At 40.0% G+C, this 24,441-nt stretch overlaps 1 protein-coding gene across 1 annotated transcript in view; it reads right to left on the bottom strand.

The window, feature by feature from the left end:
- Positions 1–24,441, bottom strand: part of CPNE8 (copine 8) — a 118,967-nt gene that overhangs the window by 61,081 nt on the left and 33,445 nt on the right. The window contains exons 4-6 of the mRNA XM_086609716.1: positions 18,523–18,626; positions 13,439–13,478; positions 10,360–10,436 (exon numbers count right to left, since the gene is read on the bottom strand). Coding sequence (XP_086465842.1) covers positions 10,360–10,436; positions 13,439–13,478; positions 18,523–18,626 — 221 coding nt within the window. The remainder of the gene's footprint in view (positions 1–10,359; positions 10,437–13,438; positions 13,479–18,522; positions 18,627–24,441) is intronic.

Here is a 24,441-nt window from a genome sequence, read left to right as displayed (position 1 = left end):
AGATGACAATTCACCCGGGAATTCAAATCTGAGAGGTTAAACAGAGCCTCCAGTTTTGCAAGCTATAACTGCAATGAGGCAGAGGATGGAACAGTTTTCAGATCGTTCAGAAATGTACAGTCTTATCCCTGAATTTACAGAACCTAGCCCTCTGGCAGTCACAACCACAGACAAGAAGATACGACAGATACATAGGAAGTCTCAATGCCAGGGTTCAGGTGTTTCTCTATCAATTATGCTCACAGCAAGACAACAGAAGAAAGAACTTCCCAAAATAGGCCAGCTGGCTCCAGTACAGGCTCATTAGCAGGCAATGGCACTCAGATGTGAATAACTAGCACAGAATGCTCATTAAGCTTTGCAATATCAGCCTCCTCATTAAAGGGAATCCCTACAGGAATGCACTTAGACCCTGAAAGAAGCATTGCTCAGTTATATACATGGCTAGTATCTTCTCTCTAGGAAGACAGAACATGCAAATATCTAAATCCGAATAATGTCTGGGAAGGTGACACTCCCTTGAGAGAAAAATAAAGTTGTGTCATTTCTGCAAGCAGATACATCTGCATCTTATACTTTCATGCTAATACAATTGTGGCATGCAAGGCCAGACTGAGTAAATCTTACACGTGAAACTTGTCTTAAGAAGGCATTTAATGAATCTGGTAACCCAACAGGTCAAGAGAGTAAACATTACTGTTAAAATGTTAGATTCTCCACTTCATCTGTTTTGTATGACTGGATTTATTTTCCAAGAGAAATTACCCAGAGCAAATGTTCACCTCTGTACTTGGCCAGCCTGTAAAATAAAGTGCAACACTAAAGTACGTTCTTCAACAAAACCATGCATCGTCACAGGGATTACAGGCTAGCACACTACCACACTGAAAGCAAGTCTTCTGCAATAGACTGCATTGAATTCAAAGCCCTTCATGGTGTCAGACATAGAGAGGGAGGTTCAGGAGACATCCTCATACTTGCCAAGACCAAATACTATTAGGTTCATGCGTCAGAGGTGTAATCCACTGATGCTTTTAAGACCAGTGAAACTGCAAGACATCTATGTCATGAAGGTGAAGAAGAAAAATGTGCGTTCACCATGAAGGTTAGTAGCAAGTTATGTCTCAACCACTGCAATGATGATCCTCTAGGCTTGAAATGCTTTGCTGTCATTTTGACGAAGGACAAGAACATCCCTTTCACTGTAGGCTTTCTAAGGGAATTTTCCCTGGTGATATACAATCTGACTTGGAGTTGGCAAGCTCATGTAAGCCACAGAGCCATGAATCTTACGAGGTTTTTGTAAATGTCCAAAGTAGATAGATCTGAAGTTTAAACTTCAAGTCTTCATAATTTTCATTTTGAAAGAATGTCAGAGCTTACTTGAATGCCAATCAGAGAATGGAATTCAAGCTTCTCAAGCTGCTTAAGTACAAAAATTGCTACTTCAGTAGAGTAGCTGATTGAGACTAAAACAGCACTGGTCATTCTCTTCTTTGCACATCCACTGGCAGAGAACAAAAAAGGCAAAACTTTAATGAACTTCAAAAATAATGTGAAGAGAAAAAGCTCCCTGATCTCAAGTGACATCATAAACAACATTGAAGTCCTGTGAATGTGGACTTGTCTTTGTAAAAAGAAAGGTAAATTCAAAGCAGTAAATATCCCTAGGAACGGAAGGCATGCAATATTGTAAACTGAATTATTGTTATTTGAGTATTAAGAGACATTAAACACACATCTATAAGCAAACAATCCTGAAATGCAATACAAGGGTTTAATGAATAAAATAAGACAACAAATATCTCCTAGAAACCAATGTATCCAGACTGAACAATCAACCAGTCCAGAGTGAACAATCGACCAGGCCCAGTTGTCTAGCCACAGCGCTGTCGAAAGCACCAAAGACAAAATAAAACCTGAACACCAGGAAGAACTGATAAAGAGTCATGAATGCTTTCTCATTAACACCAACAAATATCCACATCACATATACAAAAAGGAAGGTATATTTCAAAATCTCTCATGGGGACAACTGATTTGAGTGCATTTAGTAACTGCCATACAACAGGGTATCCTTGGAAAAGCCAGACCTGAAAAATGCTTGTTTACCCAGGAAATGCTTTTGTTACACAGGCCCACAAAACTGTGAAACAATTATAGGACGTTTCTTCCATAGAATCATAGAATGGCATAGGCTGGAAGGGACCTTAGAGATCATCTAATCCAACCTCCCTGTCATGGGCAGGGACGCCTCTCAACTAGACCAGGCTACTCAAGGCTTTGCCCAGCCTGGCCTTGAACACCTCCAGGGAGGGGGCATCCACCACTTCTCTGGGCAATTTATTCCAAAGTCTTACCACCCTCGTACTGAAGAATTTCTTCCTAAGATCTAATCTAAATCTGTTGTCCTTCAACTTAAACCCATTTCCCCATGTCCTGTCAGTGGACACTCTTGTAAAAAGTCCCTCCCCAGCCTTCCTTTAGGTTCCCTTCAGGTATTGGAAGGCAGCTATTGGGTCCCCCCGAAGTCTTCTCTTTTCAAGGCTGAACAATCCCAGCTCCCGCAACCTGTCCTCATAGCAGAGGTGCTCCAGCCCCTGGATCATCTTTGTGGCCCTCCTCTGAACACGCTCCAACAGATCTATGTCTCTCTTATGGTGGGGACACCAGAACTGGACACAGTATTCGAGGTGGGGTCTCACAACAGCAGAGTAAAGGGGGAGAATCACCTCTCTTGATCTGCTGACCACACTTCTCTTGATACATTCCAGGATGCAGTCGGCCTTCTGGGCCGCACGAGTGCACTGCCGGCTCATGTTGAGCTTCTCATCTATAAACACCCCAAATTCTTCTCTTCAGGGCTACTCTCAACCCACCCTGTGCCCAGTTTGTATTTGTGCCTAGGATTGGCCCGACCCAGGTGAAGGACCTTGCATTTTGACTTGTTGAAGCTCACGCACAGTTAGCACTGGCCCATTTCTCAAGCCTGTCAAGATCCCTCTGGATGGCATCTCTTCCCTCAAGTGAGTCCATGGCACCACACAACTTGGTGTCATCGGCAAACTTACTGAGGGTGCACTCAATGCCGTCATCCATGTTGCTGACAAAGATGTTGAACAGCACTGGACCCAAAACAGACCCCTGAGGGACACCGCTTGACACTGGTCTCCATGTAGACATCACACCATTGACCACAACTCTTTGAGTGCGACATCCAGCCAGTTCTTTATCCACCGAGTGGTCCATCTGTCAAATCCATGTCTCTCCATTTTAGAGACAAGGATGTCATGTGGGACAGCGTCAAACGCCTTGCACAAGTCCAGGAAAATGACATCCGTTGCTTTACCCATGTCAACCAGCGCTGTAGCTTTGTCGTAGAAGGCCACTAAATTAGTCAGGCACGACTTGCCCCTAGTGAAGTCATGTTGGCTGTCACCAACCACTTGGTTATTTTTTATGTGCCTTAGTACAGCTGCCAGGAGAATCTGTTCCATGATTTTACCTGGCACAGAGGTAAGGCTGACTGGTCTGTAGTTTCCCGGGTTGCCCTTGGTCCCTTTTTTAAAGATGGGGGTTATGTTTGCCCTTTTCCAATCTGTAGGAACCTCACCAGACTGCCAGGACCTCTCAAATATGATGGCTAGTGGCCTAGCAACTTCAGCCGCCAGTTCCTTCAGGTCCCGTGGATGTATCTCATCAGGTCCCATGGACTTGTGCACCTTCAGGTTCTCTAGGTGTTCCTGGACCTGATCTACTCCTACCCTGGGTGGCTCTTCACTCTCCCAGACCCAGCCAACATCCTCTGTGATTTGGGTGGTGTGGTTCGAGCGGTTGCCAGTGAAGACTGAGGCCAAAAAGTTGTTGAAAATTTCAGCCTTCTCCATGTTCTCAGTAACCAGGTCAACCATATTCTTCCAGAGAGGCCCCACATTCTCTCTCGTTTTCCTTTCTTCTCTCACATACCTATAAAATCCTTTTCTGTTATTTCTAATATCGCTGGCCAGATTTGACTCTGTCAGGGCCTTAGTTTTTCTAACCTGGTCTCTGAGTACACGAGCAACTTTCTTGTACTCATCCCAGGTTACCAGTCCCTGCTTCCATACTTTGTGTAATCCCCTTTTGTATTTGATTTTAGCCAGGAGTTCTTTGTTTATCCATATAAGTCCTCTGGTGTTTTTGCCTGATTTCTTCCTTTTAGGGATGCAATGCCTTTGAACTTGGAGGAAATGATCCTTGAAAGCCAACCAGCAATCTTGGGCTCCCAGTCCCTCCAGGGCTTTATCTCATGGCACACTACCAAGGAGGTTCCCGGAGTGGCGAAAGTCAGCTCTTCTGAAATCGAGGGTTTCAAGCTTGCTGAGCTTCCCCCTCTTAGCTGCCATTAGGATCTCAAACTCCACCATTTCATGGTCACTGCAGCCAAGGCTATCCACGAGTTCAACATTACCTACCAGCCCTTCCCTATTGACGAGAACGAGGTCTAACATGGCACCTCTCCTCGTTGGTTCCTCTATCACTTGGATAAGGATCTTTTTCTTTCTCATAGCTACCTTCAAACTTTAAACTTCATCTGTTACACACTTCAGACTTCACTTAACTTGTACGAAGTGATGACCAACTGCTGAATGGATGATTTTTAATCTACATGTTTAAAATAAATTTCAGGAATTTTCTCAGAAAGAAAATGTGTAGTGTGTTGAATAATTTACCACTTTGAAGACAGAAAGAACTACAAAGACCTTCAGAAAGTCAGTAAGATTTGTCTTACTAAATACAGGTGTCTTCAAAGTCAGCACTCTTCTCTGACTAAGTCACCACTTCCAGTACTGTCAACAGACAACCAGTCAAAACAATCACTGGAGTTGCAACAGTGCAATTCGCTGTGGCAGTCAGCACGAGTTAGGCCCAGACAGTGAAAAGTTAGTCAAATTTTGTTTTAGTACAAGTAAACCAAATAGGGCCAACCTCTTGCCTGGGTCAACAGGACACATTTGTGTGCTCAAGTAGACAGTCAAACTATGCAACCAACCTGCTCTCCATCAACAACTAAATACATGTCCAGAACAAGTAGAGAGTGTGTGTCCCCATCCCACGGTGCTGAGGCTCTCCTGGGACAGCCCTGGTACGAGCTGGGCAGGTGTTTCTCTAATTGGGTTACTGGAGTTCCCTCACCTGCCTTGTACCTCTACGCTCCTTTGTTGGTGTAAAGATGAGACTTTGATGGGCTCGTGGCTCTCCTGCAATGGATCTGGAAGTAGCCAGGGCAAGGTATTATTTGGGCTCCCCCACCTGCCATTGTGTCTCTCTTCTCTTCTCTTTGCAGACAAGCTTTTTAATCACATAACCTAACACACCTCTTCTATTATACCACTTATTATACTTGTCCTATTTCCTGGACAGGTTTTTAAACGTTTAATATCCAGAATGGGATTAAGAGGAGAATTCCTCGACAAGGGTCGACCAACAGATATCATCTACCTGGACTTGTGCAAAGCTTTTGACACTGTCCCGCACGACATTCTTCTCTCTAAACTAGAGAGGCATGGGTTTGATGGATGGACCACTCGGTGGATAAGGAATTGGCTCAATGGCTGCACTCAGAGAGTAGTGGTCAACGGCTTGATGTCCAAGTGGAGACCGCTCACGAGTGGCATCCCTCAGGGGTCTGTGTTGGGCCCGGCCCTCTTCAACATCTTTGTCGGTGACGTGCACAGTGGCATGGAGTGCACCCTCAGCAAGTTCGCCGATGACACCAAGCTGTGTGGTGCCGTCGACACGCTGGAAGGGAGGGATGCCATCCAGAGGGACCTCGACAGGCTGGAGAGGTGGGCCCGTGTCAACATCATGAAGTTCAACCAGGCCAAATGCAAGGTCCTACATCTGGGTCGTGGCAATCCCATGCACAAATACAGACTGGGTGGTGAATGGATCGAGAGCAGCCCTGAGGAGAAGGACTTGGGAGTACTGGTGGACGAGAAGCTCAATATGAGCCGGCAATGTGCTCTTCCAGCCCAGAAGGCCAACCGCATCCTGGGCTGCATCAAGAGGAGAGTGGCCAGCAGGTCAAGAGAGGTGATTCTCCCCCTCTACTCTGCCCTCGTGAGATCTCAACTGGAGTACTGAGTCCAGTTCTGGAGTCCCCAACATAAGAAGGACATGGACCAGTTGGAGAAGGTCCAGAGGAGGGCCACGAAGATGATAAGAGGGCTGGAGCACCTTTCCTATGAGGACAGGCTGAAAGAGTTGGGGCTGTTCAGCCTGGAGAAGAGGAGGCTCCGGGGTGACCTTATAGCGGTCTTCCAGTACCTCAAGGGGGCCTACAAGAAAGATGGGGAGAGGCTGTTCAGGAGGGCCTGTTGTGATAGGACAAGGGGTAATGGTTTTAAAATAGAGGGAGGTAGATTCAGATTGGATATTAGGAAAAAATTTTTTACCATGAGAGTTGTAGAACACTGGAACAGGTTGCCCAGAGAGGTGGTGGATGCTCCATCCCTGGAGATGTTCAAGGCCAGGTTGGACGAGGCCCTGAGCGACCTGATCTAGCTGGACATATCCCTGTTCCTTGCAGGGGGGTTGGACTAGATGACCTTTGAAGGTCCCTTCCAGCCCTAACCATTCTATGATTCTATGATTCCAAACCATTGCTGTCTAATAACCACAATGTTTGCTGACGTTAACGATTTTGGAGAGGGACTTTTTACAAGGGTGTGTAGTGATAGGACAAGGGGCAATGGATTTAAACTGAAAGAGGGCAGATTTAGGTTAGATATAAGAAAGAAATTTTTCACTCTTAGAGTGGTGAGGCAGTGGAACAGGTTGCCCAGAGAAGTTGTGGATGCCCCATCCCTGGCAGTGTTCAAGGCCAGGTTGAATGAGGCTTTGGACAACCTGGTGTAGTGGAGGGTTTCCCTGCCCATGGCAGGGGGGTTGGAACTAGATGATCTTTAAGGTCCCTTCCAACCCTAACCATTCTATGATTCTATGATTTTGTATGATTGTATTAGAAATCTGATAATCTGAATAGATGATTCTTTATTGTTCATTTAGGCGGGTTTTTTTTCAGGAGCTAGAATACAATTCGCAGTTTCCTACTGTTCCACAGTAGTCATAATCTATTAAACAGTAATTTAACAGTTGTAATAGTGATGCAGTCAATTTCAGGGGTTTTAGGGTTGTTTTGGGGGGTTTGGGAAGTTTTTTGGGTTTTTTTACTTTTTTTTTTGTGTTCAGTTTTATACAATATTTTATTGCAGACAGCTTGTGATTAGCTACTGAAATTGAAGGACATTTTAAAAGGTTCATCTCCAAACCTAGATTGCAACAGAAAGTGATGCAGCTTTAAAGTACCTTTTTCTGGGTAGTTTTTCAAGTTATTCAAGGAAGTGATATAGAGAAGTAGTATTAATTCTAACGTTACTGTGTGCATAGGTGCATTTTTAATTTTAGATAGTATGTAAGAGTTTTCTTGAGTTACGCTGCAGATACTGAAACTTCCCTCACCCATGGAGCTGAAGAATTTATTTACCCTTAAATGAAGTAGTTCCCAGTAAGCACAGTTGCACTGATACAGAGAAGGGAAATAACAAGGAACATGTATTGGTATTAATAGAAATGTCCATGTATAGGACAATTAAGCCCTTCATTTAAAAATAAACAGTGTAAAAAGTACTGGTGTAGTCCTTCCTTGGGGAGAAAGGGTGAGGAAGGTAGGGGAGGTTGCAGGGTGGGGTTCAGGGAGGATTACTAGGGACTTGTCATAAAGACTGAGTCCGTAAATACAGTGATCAGGTGACTGAACTATACTTGGAACCCCTCAAAATTCAGCAAAAACGCATTTATTACCGACGTCAATTCTGAATATTCAAGGGAATATGAATCATATTGTTAAAGGATGTTGCAGCAGTAATGATCACAGCACTCCGAGAATTCAGAAGAGAACTAACAGCTTACATTTGTTATAAACCAATGTGAATCATCTGCAGTTCGCTGTAAATTAGGGAAACTAAATCAAAGGATTATTTTGCTAAAACATTAAGTGAACATGTTTTGCAAAGACTTTTCAAGTTTTTTCATGTTACTCGATCTTTCAGCGTGAACTGTATGATAAATAAGTCCTGCTGAATAGCTGAAATTTGCCTTTGTACAAAACCCAAATGATTGGAAATAAGACTTTTACCGACAGAATTTAGTCAAGGTTAATGGACTGGAAGGGCATAATTACAGGAATGCCTCCCCACAAAGCAATGCTAGCCAACCCCTGACATTTATGATTCAAAAGGATTTGTTTCAGGTATGTATGTCTCAGAAATCTAAGTAGATTAAATCCCATTAAAATATTTTACAAACTTAAAATATAATTAAAGAAAGTTTACCATAGTTTTTGTAATGGAAATATTTCTTCTACTTTACTTTAAAGTTTTTATGATTTCATAAGGACCCTTAGATTAATTTAAAGGAAAACTATGTAAATTCTCTTTTGTTTTATCCATTTAAATAGTCTGTTCTGAACTGCTATTTCATCAAGAAATAGTTCTAGAGACAACCTGAAATCATTTTTGGCATAGAAACAGGAAACTTCACATGCTTTTCCAAGCTTATGCTTGGGTTGGAATTGTAAAAATTTAAGTATTTAATTGGATTCAAGTATAGAGAAGATTTTTTAACACAACAATTCAACACTTCCAAGTTCTCAGAAGAGAAAATGATAGCTATCACAGGTGGGTCTCCTTGAAGCTGGTCACTGTTTTCATCAAGATGAAAAGTTTAGGGCCACCTCCATAGAACATCACCCTGCTATTTGATACAAACTAGAGAAATGTTTTTTTTTCATTATTTTTGCAATTACATTTAGTTGTTTACATAAACAAGAAAAAATCTCTAATAAAATCTAGGGAAAAAAGCTACCACTGGTATATTTTGGACACTGATAACAAAATACCAACTACTGAGATTTTTCAAAGGAATTCAAAGCTATTACTATAGCTATTCAAAGCTATGTTTGAGTTTGAAGTTGACAGGTACAGAATACAAGATACGTACATGAAAAGATAAGTAGCGTATAAACCATATAAACACTAAAGATGGACATAAAAGGGTCACCTGAGTCAACAGAAATGGTTAATTACATCAAATATACACATAGAAGAAAATGTATGGCTAGAAACATATTTCTTAAGAATTTTACATCAGATTAATAGTGCATCATTAATATAACTCAATTAGGAAGTTTTCTTGTATTTGCAACTATACGAAAACAATATCTAAGAACATTCTGAATTTTGCAAATCATTTTAGTTCATTCAGATCCTGGTTCTTGTTATTTGAATACAAAGTCAGAATACATGCCCTGTGTGATGCTTTCACCAAAGTTTGGCCCAGAATAATACAAGGCTTGCTAAGCCTGAAAACTTTATTTGCCCGTATTAGGAAATCAGTGATGAAGAAAAGTAAATGAAGTAAACCTGGCATACTATTCATAATGAAACCAGTAAAATGGGACAAGAAGAATGCTCCATCAGACACAGTAACAAATTCATGATCACTCGCTGCAGTGCAACTGCTATTAAAAAAAATCCAAACAAACAATAAAAATCCCACAAAAATTCCAAATCAAAAGATATTACCATTATATTACCATTATATGAAATGTCCAGCTATACCTTTAAATGTTTGCTTTTAATGTCATATGTGAATTCGTAACACACTTTTAAATGAAAATTGTAAAATATTTTCAGTTACTCAAACATTATTTAGGAATAGAAAATGAAGATTGTTCAAATAATTTCTGTTTTTAAATATCTGTACAGCCCTAAGAACAATAGTTCGCAAAAGTCAAAATCCTCTCAGTGGGAGAAAAATCCACTGATCATTAGAAAGTTTTTGATAAATTTAGTAGGATAAATAGAAAATATGTGATACTACAGATTGCTTCATTGTTTGGGAATTGTATTACTGGGAATAATAAAAATCCAACTAGGAATGTTTGGATTTGAAACAGTGAGAGTTTTCTTCCTTGATGCTTGAACAAAATGCAATAAAGATTCATGATGTGTTAATTTGCGAACTAGAAAGAAAAACATTTTTAAGATTAGTGTACTCAAACCATTTCTAATGTAAGATTGTAATGAAGTTGACAAAAATTTTGGATGAGTCAATTCCTTTGCTAATTGTCCAAACTGAAACTTAAATTATCCTAGTCTATAAAGAAAGAATTCTATTGTCCCTAACAATTTATTCTCACTTAGCAGCCATGTCTGTCAATTCCGTAAATCAAGACATCTCACAGCGAAAAATCCCACAACTCTCACCTCATGAAGCAGCCTGTATTCATCCAACATTCAAGCATGCCATACTTACACAATTGATTTTTCCAGTCGGCTCCCCTGTGATCCAACTATTTCTCCCAGTGTGCAAAACATTTGTCCCAAAAAATCCTGAAAAGCAGTAACATAAAAACTCTGGTGAACATCACATCTTAATAATAATTACACAATAATGAATCATAAATCAGACTCATTATTACATGTTTAACATAACACTGGGTTACATTTACAGAAGTAATTCTAATGCACTTCACTTACTGTTTTTATATTACCTTTTTCATCAACAAAAATGAAACTAAGATGGAAAAAATTTAAAATCATTAGAAACATGACTGTTTCTTTACCTCCTTTAACTGGAGGTAATTTTAATAATTTTCTCTTTTATGAAGAGATTCTACACCGATTCTATTAATTTCTTGGAAGTTAATTACGTTGGCAAAAATTCAAGCCTGTGCAGGATCTGTACGAGCATCCTGGATTGACAGCTATACACAAGCATTGCTTTAATGACAGTCTATTTTTGTGTTTTATAATTTAACTATACCACTAAAAATCAGCTCATTTTCATATTGTATCTCCCTGTTACATAAGCAGCATAAAAATATGAATGGATTTTCAAACTGTTGTATGTATATTGAAAAAAAATTTATGCTGCAGTCCAACTCTTTTATCTTGCAAGTGAGAAGAGCTTGCTAGCTCTGTTCTTCCCAGCATCACTGGCAGTAATGGTAACAGCAGCTTGTGAGATTTGTTCACAAACAGTAATGAGAACTGTGACACTGTAATTCCTATAACTTTATGGTACTCTGTATCGTAGGGAATGTCTGTACAAGTGGCTCTGACTCTTCCCTCAGCCCAGGCCACTCATTCCCGTCTCTGAGCTGTGTTAGCTACAGGCCCATACAGTGAACTGCATCCAAGAACTAATCCCACTGAAGAGGAAAATAACCCTGCAAGGAATAAATTTTAGAACTATGTCCTTTAACTGATTTGACACTGCGACACTGTTTCCATAAAGACTGAGTCTTTTAAAATGGCTAAAATTCATCTGAAAATACTCAGTTCCTCATTCATTTTTAGAAACATCAGGCATAACATGCTCTAAAATAACACCATTTGCTACACTGAAACCATGTATTCCACAATTTTCTTCTTTTATTTTTTTTAAATGCAGTTTCTATGATTAATTCTTATTAGTTGCATAGTCTGTTATTAATGACAACTGTTCATTACCCTGTTCATTTTTTCTTAAATCAGGAAGCCACCATGACCACAAAAGTCTAATTTCAGGTAGTCAGTTTCATAAACATTATTACAGACAGCCACAATGGGCAGCACTGTCTAGTCTGGTTACTTCATACATCCATTATAAAACTTGCTTCAGTTGCTTCTCATTTCACCAAAACTGAGTCACTGAAATTGAAATACTCCAAGTTGACTCTTTTTTCATCCCTCAAACTGTTCAACTATTAAATGACACTGCCCACTACTTCTAAAGGAATGGGTGAACAGCTATTTTTAGGAGCAGGAAAGATCTTATTCCACATGAGGTGACTACAACACATGAGTAGTCTAGCTATGCAAATACCACTGGCCTGACATTTTTCAGAAACACTCAGCTCCCAGTGCATGGATATGAGCAAAGCTTTGCTCACTTCCTACCTACTCGCTGCCCAAATTCTTAAGAGCTATGGGCAAGAGACAGGAAGCTGGCAGCAAAAGGAACAACAAGGCAGACCAACCTTGAGCACTCAAGAAATGATGGAAATGAATTGCTGTGGTCAAGAAACAACATTTCTAGCTATCATCTATCACAGGGTTCTCAGAGCCATTGTCTTCTTTGTGTGCATAATAATATATGGCATAGTTTGGATGTCTTCAGCACAGATACCAAGTCTACACCAACATGTACAGAGTTCCTCTTAAAGACAATGGAGGGAAATAGGTATTTCTGATATTAATGCTAATATCTAAAGAATAAAGTTTCCCTCCACACTTGAAGATCCCAGGAAATTAGCACTGTTGAAAAAACAGGACCTAATGTGTCCGAGTATGCTCAGCCTGTAATTAGAATGTAACAGACACATATGTAATTCAAGATCTACTTGAAGAGTCTTCAGAAGAACACTGGTTTGTTTTCTCATTGTTTTGGGTGTTTTCCCATGGGCTCAGCAAGATACTCAAATCTTCAATTGCTGTTTCAGTAATTAAACAATGAAATCTAGGCTATACATTTGCACATATTTTCTTTGCGCTTCCATAATGACTAACTTATCTTGTGACTTTTTTCTTAAAACTTAATTATGAGGTGTTTGTACAAAGAAGTATGTTTTAGGGAAAAAAAGAAAAGAATTCAGATAAACTAGTTACTACAGAAGTGCAAACAATCTTGGGCAGAAGCCCAGGATGAGGCTTTATCCTTGTTGAAGACAGTGTAGGGAAGATTTCTATTTTCTGCATCCTCCTAGCTAGCACTGCAGTTATTCAGACCACCTTTCCATGATGACAGAGATGGAAAATAGTTTGCCAGGGGCTTTAAATCTTTACAGGGAGGATCTAACTGGAGACCAATGGCTAAAAGCCTTATCCTTTCACTGTGAAGCACACACACAACATTCCTTCCACTATTCTCTTTTCTTTTGCTTCAGATTCTTAATGGTTCTCTTACCAAAGTCTTAGTGTACATATTAAAAAAAAAAAAAAAAAAAAAAATCACTCAGAAGCCTCTGAATTCTACTCTCGCATCTCTGAAATTTAAAATTACTATTTAAACCTTCCACTTCGAGATTACATAAGCATAAAAGATTTCTACTAATATCATTTGGGACACAATCAAAACATGTTTACAATTTTTAAGACCCACAGAAGTATCAACAAAATGCAGCATATCACGCATTTGAAAAGGTATACATGTGTGCTTAAATATGCTCTTTACAGGAGGAATGTCCCATTAAAATTATACTCACGAGCATTATATATGTTACTAACCACAGCTCAATTGCTGTATTTGTCTCTATGTATCTAGTATTACTTACATTCAAAAGAAAACAAACATATTTAGGAAAGCATAAGCATTTCAGCACAAGAAAGTACAATAGCAAGGAAAAACTTACATGTTTTGATAGGTTAGGACTCTTCGAGTCAACATCATAGCTTAAAAAAAAAAAAATATATCAGAGTTGCCAGATGACTGATCTGAGGACAATGTAAAAAAAGAAAACCCAAAATCAAACAATTCTTTCACCTATTTCAATGTGTGAATTTTACACAAATAGATACACAAATGGAAGTCTCACCAGTAAGGAAGGCATTTTGAATCATCAGAGACTATAGGATTATGGTTTGCTAGCTATTTGAAATGAAATTAGTTTTCAATAAAGTGTAGGCTACTAGGAGAAATTATTCTGACATTCTTGTTTGAACAATGAAAGCTGCCAAAAACCAGAACAAAAATTTAAAAATAATCTTAGAAAACAAACTTGTGAATTATTTTATTAGGTATTATTTCAGTAATTTGAGTAATTAAATAGTAGTAACTGACAATATATTAAATTCCTTTTAGCAAGAGTTTGACTTGTTCTTTTCAGCTTATCATAATCTTGTTCTTCCTTCAGCTAGAAAATGCCGTTGTTTCCCTTCCATGATCAAGACACATTTCAAAAAAATTACTCTGAATTTAAGATAAACTAAAAAAAAAAAACCAACATTATTGGGGTATTACTAATCTTAATACTCTTTCATGGTCTTCCATCTTTATCAGATAATCCATAGTAATATTTTTATCAAGTCCTACATTCAGATTCAATACCAGTAACTCAAGTGAAAAAGTATCCCCTATGCCCATCTCCCTCTCCTGCACGTTTCCATCCCCACTGGGTGGTATGCTATCCCTTTGGTTTTGCTGCCACAACCGGTTGTTGGGATGCATTATGGACCAGATCACTAGTCAGGAGGATGGAAATACCAAAATATAGCTGGATGTGGTGCAGTACAGTCAAAGTTTTAGAAATATATCTGCAAACAAAGGAATGACTGTAAAAATCACTAACATGAGTTAAAAAAAAAAAAAGTAATTGCATGCTGAGGGCCAGCTACATGACTAAAGCAAAGAACTACTCCTCTGGCAAAATCAGTAACAAATCATCAAATAAGAACAGAAAGAGGCCTGAGATATTGGCGGCTATACAGTTTAGGAGAGGGATCAGAACACCAAAAATCAGAGATATACTTGCCACTTTCTTTTTGTTGCAAAAAATATGAATCATATGAGGAGTTTCTTTCTTTGAAAAATAACACTTTGGCCAACAGTTACATACAATTTTGCTGAGGAATTTAAAAGAGGAAGTTTTCTAAAGATGCTTCTTTCCTTACCTAAATCGGAGTTTTAATCCATGAGTAGCTATGTGAGATTCACATTTTTAACTCCGGGTTCTACAATATTTAGTTTCTCATCTATCACTGATAAAGGGCTCTAAAGTAAATACACAGACTGTGGCTATATGGTCACTTGCAGGCAAACATTAAAAACAGTTATTCAGCTTTGAGTTCAGAATAGACTTGTGACCAGGTAATCCAGAACAGCAGCAGAAAGCAGTCAGGCCTTTCTGATAAGTACAGAGTATGTTTGATATTTACAGCTTTTTGTAAATGAAAAATCAGAATTTTTCTGCATTTCTCCGAGTATGTGAAGAATCAAACAGAAGACTGTGTTTGTCCTTCCACATCCAAGTCCTTTTCAGATAGCGTTTATCCAGAAGTTCTTCACAGACTTTCCTGTCTTTGCCTAGACTGAGTCTAGCTTGCTTTTTCTTGGTTCATTTCTTCTGTCCTTCTCTTCTGTTACACTGCCTCCTCCCCATAACACACACGCATCCTACCAGGAGCAAGATGCAACCAAATCAAGATTCCTGCATAGCCCCAACTGTGTCTTTATTTCAGCAATGCTTTACCTACATTTGGAGGAGAATCCTTCATTTCCCAAAATGACTAGCTCTTACTTAAAGTTATTTTAAATAGCAGGCAACAGTTATACTCAGCAGATTTAATGACATTAAACCCAATTTCTAAAATAAAAAAATAAAATCTGCACCAGGCTTCCACGGCAAAGATGACAGAATTCGTACCTAGCCGTCTACAAGCATCCTGTAATCTATGTTGAAATTGAGCATTTCCTTTCACTTCTTGAAATAGTTGAAGTCTAGATGGCAACAGCTAGCTGCTGTCTGTGTAATGAACACAATGGAACTCTATTCCTCAATCATCCCTCCAACACTTCTTGTTAACTTAGGAAGCATTCTGACATGCTATAAAAGGACATTTACAGCTAAATTAAAATTAGACATAGGGTTTTTTTGTTTCCACAATATAGGAAATGCTGCCGTTCAAGAGCATTTCAGTACACCCTGCTGGCAGTTTAAAACAAAATCAGCAAATCTACACGTAACTTTATTAATGTTGCTAACATACATATATCAGGCATCATACATTTTCTTCCACTGCTGTGGGAAAAATCATCATCAGTGATCACTGCCTTATTTATTTTATGTCCTGCAGTTCTGGGTTTACGTGATGGGGTTTGGTAGCACGGGAGGGGCTGCAGAGATAGCCCCTCTAAGTAGCTGTGAAAAGCTTCCCGGGCTCCAAAACCAGTCGGACTGACCTCTGTCCAGGTCAGAACCCTCATCCCCTCAGGCCTGGGCTGAGCCATCAGTGCCTCTGTGAATGCCCTACTTAAGTCTGGGACAAAGAAGCTCAAAGTGGGGCTGGACCTACAGTGAAGAGAGGGGGAAGGCGGGGGCTGGCCCGCAGCCTCCCAGGTGGGCAGCTGCCCATGCTGGGCCACCACTACCTGACTCGAGATGGCTGCAGCAGTGCAGCTTGGAGAACTCCAAAGTGCCCCGCTCCCGGGGTGCCTGCTGGGCAGAGTTCGTCCTGCTGGGACTGCTGAGGTTCATCAGGCTGGCTGGGCCCAGCACAGCTGCAGTGGAGACAGGACTAAGACCAGAGAGAAACGGCCACACAGACACCAGGTCAATGAAGATGGAGCGGGAGGAGGTGCCAGAGCCGAGATTCCCTTGCAGCCCATGGAGAGACATCAGGCGGCCCCCTGCCACCTGTGGAGATTAACAGTGGAGCACAGATCCACCTGGAGCCCATGGAGAACCCTACACAGGAGCAGAGATGCCCATGCCTGAAGGAGGTCATAGAGAAAGTCTCCAGCAGCAAACGGAGACCACAGGATGATGCAGAGAGGCATATGAAGCCTATGGAGAACCCCACACCAGAGTGGGTGGCAGCTCCCCAAGAGGCCGTGGCTCTATGGGAAAAGCCTATGCTGGAGCAATCTGATCGGCAAGGATTGCGTCCTGCGGGAAGGACTCATGTTGAAGAAGTCCATGGCCTGTCCAGTGAGGAGGGGATCCATTGGAGCAGGGGAAAATGGTGTAAGGAGTCCTCTTCCTTTAGGAAAGGAGTAGCAGAAAGAATGTGTGACAAACTGACCTGCAATCCCCCCATTCCCCATCCCTCTGTGCTGCTGGAGGAGGAGGCTGAGCCGGAAAGAAGGGAGGGGTGTGGGGAAGGTGTTTTTAAGATCCGGCTTTGCTTCTTGTTATCCTCTCTGAATGAACCGTTAACAAATTACATTGATTCTTCCCCAAGCACAGTCTGTTTTGCCCGGGGCCATGGTCGGTGGGTGATCCCTCCCTGTTCTTATCCCGACCCTCAGGCCTTTGGTTACACCTTTCTCCTCTCCACCTCACAGAGAGGCAGGAGTGAGCGAGCAGCTGCATGGCACCTGAGCTGCAGGCTGGGCTGAACCATGACACCTGCTTAATGTACAAACTGATTTGCATTCCAGAAACTCGTGGCGGGGGTAGCGGGGGGAAGAGATCGTCAGAGTCACTTTGAAGCAACTACTTGTTTAAGTAAATGGCACATTGACTAAAGCCTAGAAAATTTTAAAATGGCTTTACCATGAACTTGCTAGGAGATTTTAGGCAAATTATGAAGTCTTTCTTCATCTGTTTTGCTGTCTACAAGACAGAAACGCAATAAATGCAATTTCTATAGCAAGGCAAACTTGCATCGTAACTTTAAATTGGGAAGCGATAACTTACTACTGCTGTAATCAACAGCTGAGTAAGATTTGTCGCAATTCCATAAACCATAGCAGGAGACCTCAATCTTTAGGATCAGAAAGTATAGGAACGCGGACTACACTGTATCTTTCTTGATATATTTGTTCTGTAACTTAACAGATGATTCTCCTAAATCTTTCTCAAGAACAAATAAACTAAAGTACACATGAAGGCAGAAATCTTAGGAACACAAAATAAGAACTGACAAAGCTCAAGCTAAAGTACATCTTACAAAGGAAACGAAAAGACATAGGGAAAGGGATCTTCAACTAAAAAGGACATGTAAAGAAAAATTGTGGCCACTATGCATACTGTACTGCAAAACTGATTGAATGGCTTTCCCTTAATTTTCTACAAGGATCACTCAAGTGCTGTCTCCCAGGGCAAGGTTAGGAAGAATCGCTAATAAAAAAGAGGATGAAAATTTAAAAAAAAAAGGCAAGCTTGATTATCACAAAGACTGAAAAAGTGAGAATGGGGTGAAATGTAACAGGTGACATACAATGTAACCTAATGACTGGACTCTCAATTCTATTTTCCAAAGAATAAAGTGAAAATCACATCAATTCCATCAGTGGAAAGAAATAAGTACATCTGGAACAATGTCAAAAACCATCTACTTCTAGAACAACTGCTTTCATTTTAAAATATTAAAATTTAGTATACTTAGATGCCTACTTGCATTTATTTTAGTAAAGAAAACTTTGGTGCTGTATTACTTATATAATATTTTATTTTGGGACAGTATGTCCATACCTGTTTTATTGGCCATTCTGCAAGAATATTTTAACATTTTGGTATCCTTAGCTTTCCAACTATTTTCTAGAAGTAATGTCTGAGGATGATCGTACTTCGATTAGTTAACACCTGCCAGTTTCTTAAAACCTGATCATTATTATGTTACACATTTACTACTGACGAAGCAACGCTAAATCAATCATGTTTACTAATGTATTCCATGTCAACAGACACTATCTCTTTTCAAGTTAATTTTATGGTGGACAAAACTTTATGTTTACAGAGGCTGCAATATTAAAAGTCAAAGATTGTTAACTTACAAATCAAATCGCAGATTTTCTCTTTCTTCAAAGAAGTAGTCCATTATAAACTTTCTTACAAAATCCGGATTTAAAGTATTATCAATTACTTCTGTTCTTCCAAACTGTAAAAGAAAAGTATGAGTTTAAGCCACATGCTACAATGAAGTATAATTAAGTAGACTGCCAATACCAGCAATGCGAGATACGAGACAGCCCGTAAAAAATTATCTTAAACAGATGCCATGAAAGAAAATGACTATGTTCACACAAACAGGTCAGTTATTTGTGGATGAAGACAGACTGGCAGAAGACCTCACATTTCAATATAAAGAGTGGTCCACACCCTGTATCTTTATGATCTAAACTTTATAAACCTCACCTCCCAAAGCCAATCAGAATCCACAAAAATTTGGAGAAGAAATTCAGTAACATAAAAATGCACTGTTTCCTGAAAAAAAGTGACAACAGCAAGCGACAATTCCATCAGAGTTGTATCATTTTTGCATTATCCAGATCCTACTTCACCTCAGTTCAGCTCTCTCTTCATCTCTTCTCTCTCTGAGCTTTCTGCAAAATGCCTTTGCTTTCTTGGTGTTTACAGGAAGAGCCTTAGCTCTCGTCAAGCTGAAAATATTTTAATTTAAAAAAAAATGAACAACTTTCGACTTTGGTTCATATACATCACAGATATAAATGACTGACCATAAAGTATCAATGTGATAATTTTGTTCTTGTTTTAGCAGTTTTTTTCAAGATACTCAGAAAACAAAACAAAAATGAATGAGTTGTTATTGAAATGAGCATTTCATTTTGTCCTACACATTGAACGTATCAAGACATATTTGAGTATAGCCTACTGAAAAGCTTTTTGACAGTCTGCTGAAAGATCATCATTAAGGAGCCCTAAAATCTGCAATTTGAGACTAGAAACTTTTGAATGACTCAAAGACTGTCAACCTCTTCATTGACAGGACTTAAGTAAATCAATAAACACGGATAAAGAAAGGATAAACCTTGTAACTAAAGGTTTTTGAGATACAATTCCTAGAAGTGTTTTCACATCACAGACATGAATCTAACCGCTATAACCTGCACAGAGCCCCTAAGATTCCGACAGGAGCCTCCCTAACCTGATCCCTGCATACTTACTTTATATGTGATACGGAAGGACAGGGCGTACTCCACTGTCTCTTCCTCTCAAAACTAAGCAATTTCCCTTCATTGCTTGATTCTTATTAAAATAAAATGGTACTAGAACTCCAGCCACGGTATTTGTGTGCTTTAAAGAAGCTCCATTACTGTCAGCAGCTCTTTTTTCTCCTTTGAACAACTGTGCACACATGATTCAAACTGCAGGGGACTGACTCCAAGAACCATTCATTCACACAGGTCATTTGGAGAAGTGGGCTTATACCTAAAGAGGATGACTGCTTTGCAAAAAAGTCTCCGATACAATAAAATGTTAACACATCTTCAAGACACAGCTCTATACAGTCTCAGGAAAAATCCTCAGAAGTGACACAGTGGTGGTTTGCGTCTTTACAGAGCGTGCTTGAATCCTGTTAGGTACCTTCACTTTCGCTATGCAGTGAGATGTTCAATTGGGACAGTCTTATTCAGAGATCTCCATATTCCAGCACTTCCTATAAAAGACAGAGAAGCAAAACTATCTTCCCAATGAATGATACCATCTCAAAATCAAAAGGCAAAGAATATTTAACACACAGTGTCAATTAGCACACCCCTTGCTAAGGCTTTACATCATTTCTTAAAACACAGGTGGAATGATTTCCTAGTCTCATTGGAACCTTGATATCTCCTTCAAGAAGGTTTCTGAATACGTTCTAAGGCACAAGTTGTTTAGAAAGCAAGATTACTCATTAGCAATCACTGTATTTCTTGAACTCTCCTAAACCAAAGCATTAGCTATAAAGGGGGTAAGCATTGTACAGATGTGGGCAGAAGAAACCTCCAGAAGCTCTCCAGAGTGATGAAAATGCTGGATATTCAAAATAAAATCCCTGAGTGTCTTAAGAGAGGACTAGCAGAGGATGCACATGATCTCAGATCAGAACATGAACAAGTACTTTGATCCTTACTGTTTGTGTCAGACAAAAAAAGCCAGTCTCTTGAGAAATGATTCAAGGTAGCCTCTGAAACGTTGGGATAAAGTTGACAGGCAGAGCGCTGGAAAAAACACTCTTTTGAACCAACACTGGTGACTACTATGGCCAAGTATTAATCAATGAGAAAACATTAGCAGTGGTAGAAAGTTGGGAATAAGTATGGCTGGAATACTTGCCTGGGCTAAAGGACCTTTCTGTCCCCTCTGAATAGTAGCGTTCAAATTTTATGTATATTCAAAATCTCCAATCAGTTTCCAGGTCAAATAGATCTCAGTGTTTATAAATAAAATCTTCCCGTCAGCTGCATGCTTTGTAACACTTAACAATATTGGAGCTAGGAAAAACTGAAAGCTGGAATGACTGATAAAATGAAAAATGCAGCAATATCTAAGCATTTAGTACTGTTCAAAGGTATGCACTGAAAACGAGAAGCCACTCTCTGACACAAGCCAGTAAACAGCAGTTCATCAAACTAGGCAAGAGAAACGAAAACAATGGGGTCATAAGGACCATCCGTTTTGCAGTTCTGAACAGGAATATATCTCATCTGTAGATTTTTTTCCTCTCAAGTGTCCTATTTCTTCCATTTGCGCTCTCACAGCGAACTGCCCAAATTCTCTCAAAGACTGAAGTCAGCTGCATAAAGGGGAGATTTACCCTTAGAACTGAAATCTGATGAACATTGACCTACTTTAGAAGCGAAGGACTCTGGACCTTCAAAAAGAAGATCCAAGCGTGATTGCACTGTAACTGGCAAAGCTACCAAAGGCACAGCAGGTAAGCAAAGAACACTGACTAAGTTCTGGTACTCTCATGCTATGTCCAACAGAATCAGACACACATACACAAAGATACCCATAAAAGTATCTCCCAGCCTGTGCAGATTCAAGTAGTAAATTGTCCTGGGAGACTCTTTAATCACCAGGCAGGAAAAGAGAGGTTGCTGAAGTTCTTTAAATCCTGAGATTAGGACAAGCTTGAAAGAGAGTAAGGGGAGATTCAATCAGGTGAGGCTTACACTTGTATATACAGGGAAGACACAGAGGAACAAAGAACACAGGGAGCTGTAGCGTAAGAAAGCTTACTTTCTGCTGCCAAAGTCATAATCTAAATTGAAAGGCATAAACCCAAAATAACTAAGTCAGCTCAGAGGATAACTTGTCAAAACAGTCCATTGAGGAGCACTAATACCTCTGTTGACAAACCTCTGGCGTGACACCTTGATAAACAGATCATTGTCTCGATCCTTCTTGAAATAGTAAAGGAAGTTTGCACAACAGGAGGATATACTGGACTTTGCAAAAGCCATTGAAAGGAAAAGAAACACAGACAATGGCTAAGGAACACAGACCAGAATCACAGAATACTTGAGGTTGGAAGGGACCTCAGGAGATTGTCCAGTTCCAACCTCCTGCTCAAAGTAGGATCAGCCAAAGTAGGTTGTCCTGTCAGGTTTTGAGTACGTCCAAGGATAGAGACTCCACAACCTCTTTGGGCAACCTGCTCCAGTATATGGTCACCTTCACAGTAAAAAGATTTTTGTCTTCTGTTTGAAAAGAATTGAGTCCAGTTCGTACCCATTGACTCTTATCCTTCCACTGGATACAGCTGAGAACAGACCATCTGTGCCTTCTTTACTGCCTCACATCAGGTATTTATAAACACGGATAAAATGAAAGCCTTCTCTCTCCAGGCTGAACAATTCCAGCTCTCTCAGCCTCTCCTCGCATGAGAGATGCTCCAGTCCCTTTAACATCTAAGGGGTCCTTTACCAGACCCACTCTAGTATATCCGTATCTTTCTCAAACAGGGAAGCTCAGCATTGGACGCAGCACTCCAGCTATGGTCTCACTGGTGCTGAGGGGCAAGGATCACCCTCCTTGACCTGCTGGCAATGCTGTCCGTAATGCAGCACAGGATGTTGGGTTTGTACCCTCAAAAAACTCTCCATTGCACTCAGATGGAAGGTAATAAGGGACTGGGAGCATGACAACTTCTACAAGTGCATGGAAGAGCAAGACACAGGCACATAGCTAGGTAACGGAAAGCACTGTTCCCTTTGTTCCTACATACCCTAAAAGGATTGTGGCTGGAGGGAGACACAGACACTCACCTCAGACAAAAACTCCAGCTTATTATATAACCTTGTGGACTCTCTCATGAAGACCAACAAAGACACATTCCAAGTCTGCACTGGTACACACTGGGGACTGAATGGTGGGGTATGAGCTGTGCAGAAAAGGTCCTGGTGCAGCCATGAGGGTTCAACACCACTTGGTTGCACCAGGGTCAGCACAGCCTGCAGATCAAGGGCAACAACTGTTCCCCCTCTATTCGACACATGTGGGTGCCCACCTGGAGAACGAGGTACAGTTTGGGGCTCTAAATGCAACTGAATCAACAGTCTGGAGGCAGTTCAGTTAGACGGACCCTAAAAAAACAACAACCAATCAGCAGGGTGGAGAACACAATTTGAGGAAAAGCCAATGGAGCTCAGTTTGTTCAGCTCGGAGAAGAGAAGGTTTAGGGAAGATCTATTTCCACGACCAGCCTCCACTACCTAAACTGTATTATAGAAGGCAGAGCCAGACAGTTCACAGAGAGCACAACAAAAGGACAAGATGCAATAGTCAAAAGCTGTAACAAAGGAAACTATGAAGGGATATACGGAAACACGCTTCCAGAAGGAGTGAATAAGCCCTGGAATGGGTTGCCCAGAGAGTTGTGCAGTCTCTGCCATTAAAGAATTTCAAATCTCAGCTGCGAAAGGACTTGAGCAACCTGGCCTTACTTAAAAGATGGCTTTGCATGGATCAAGAGGCCGAACGAGACAGATGAGTAGGAGGCTGGATAACACAAAGGTTCCTTTCACCTAATTCATTCCATTTATGTCATATTTCATATCTCAGGTTTTTAAGTTTTATAGTTACACTAGAAATATAACTACCCATGAATTTGAAGGAAAAGTTACTTCAAAAGGAAAAAAAATTGTTATAAAATAGCAGCTAAATGTCCATTTTAATTTTTAAAACTGTAAAATATCTTAAATTTGTAAGTAATTTTCATCCCTTCAAATCTGCATTTTTTTCAGTAAACAATACTTCATTTTACACGATAATGATGACACACTTGGGAAATCTTTCAGACTTGATTTAAAATGCATAACAGAAGTGTTTAAGTAAAAAAAAAAAAGATAAATATGCAATATGATGATGATGAAATCACACTGAGACCAAAGAAGGCCTAACAGAATGCCCGTTACACTGCTACCTTTATCTCTCATCAGTTATACCAAAATTGTCACAAAACTCAAGAGATTGAATTCACTGGCACCACTAACTTTTCTTCAAATTATTTTAAGTTACTTTTTTTAAATAGGCACTTCAGATTTCTGGTCTGTTTACTTTTTTCCAAGGGCTACATAAATGATTCCTTCGCATTAAACTAACATAACCAATTAACTTACAAATTACTATTAAAATTTATCTTACAGATTACATTAAAATGTTGGCCTCTAAAAATCACCAGTCTACACTTTTTAGCTAAATGAAGCACCACTTTTTAAACCTGTTTTTCCAATTACCTATAGGCTTTTTTAAGCAGAAGAGGTTATTTCTATAATCCAGTAACTTACGCCTAATAATATAGCTGCTAATTAATTAGTTCTTCACATGGCCTGGTTTCTCCAGATTGTGTAAAGCTAAAATCTTAACATGGCCAATGAGCAAATACCTTTAGAAATGTCATTCAGGCAAGTAACAGAATCAATTTAACTATTTAAAGGAAAATAAATGTTCAACAATGAAAATCA

The sequence above is a fragment of the Tauraco erythrolophus genome, chromosome 4 (genome assembly GCF_009769465.1).
Source record: "Tauraco erythrolophus isolate bTauEry1 chromosome 4, bTauEry1.pri, whole genome shotgun sequence".
NCBI classification, from domain to species: Eukaryota; Metazoa; Chordata; class Aves; order Musophagiformes; family Musophagidae; genus Tauraco; species Tauraco erythrolophus.
The sequence above is the reverse complement of the archived record's forward strand: the minus strand, read 5'-3'. Positions and strand labels throughout refer to the sequence as shown.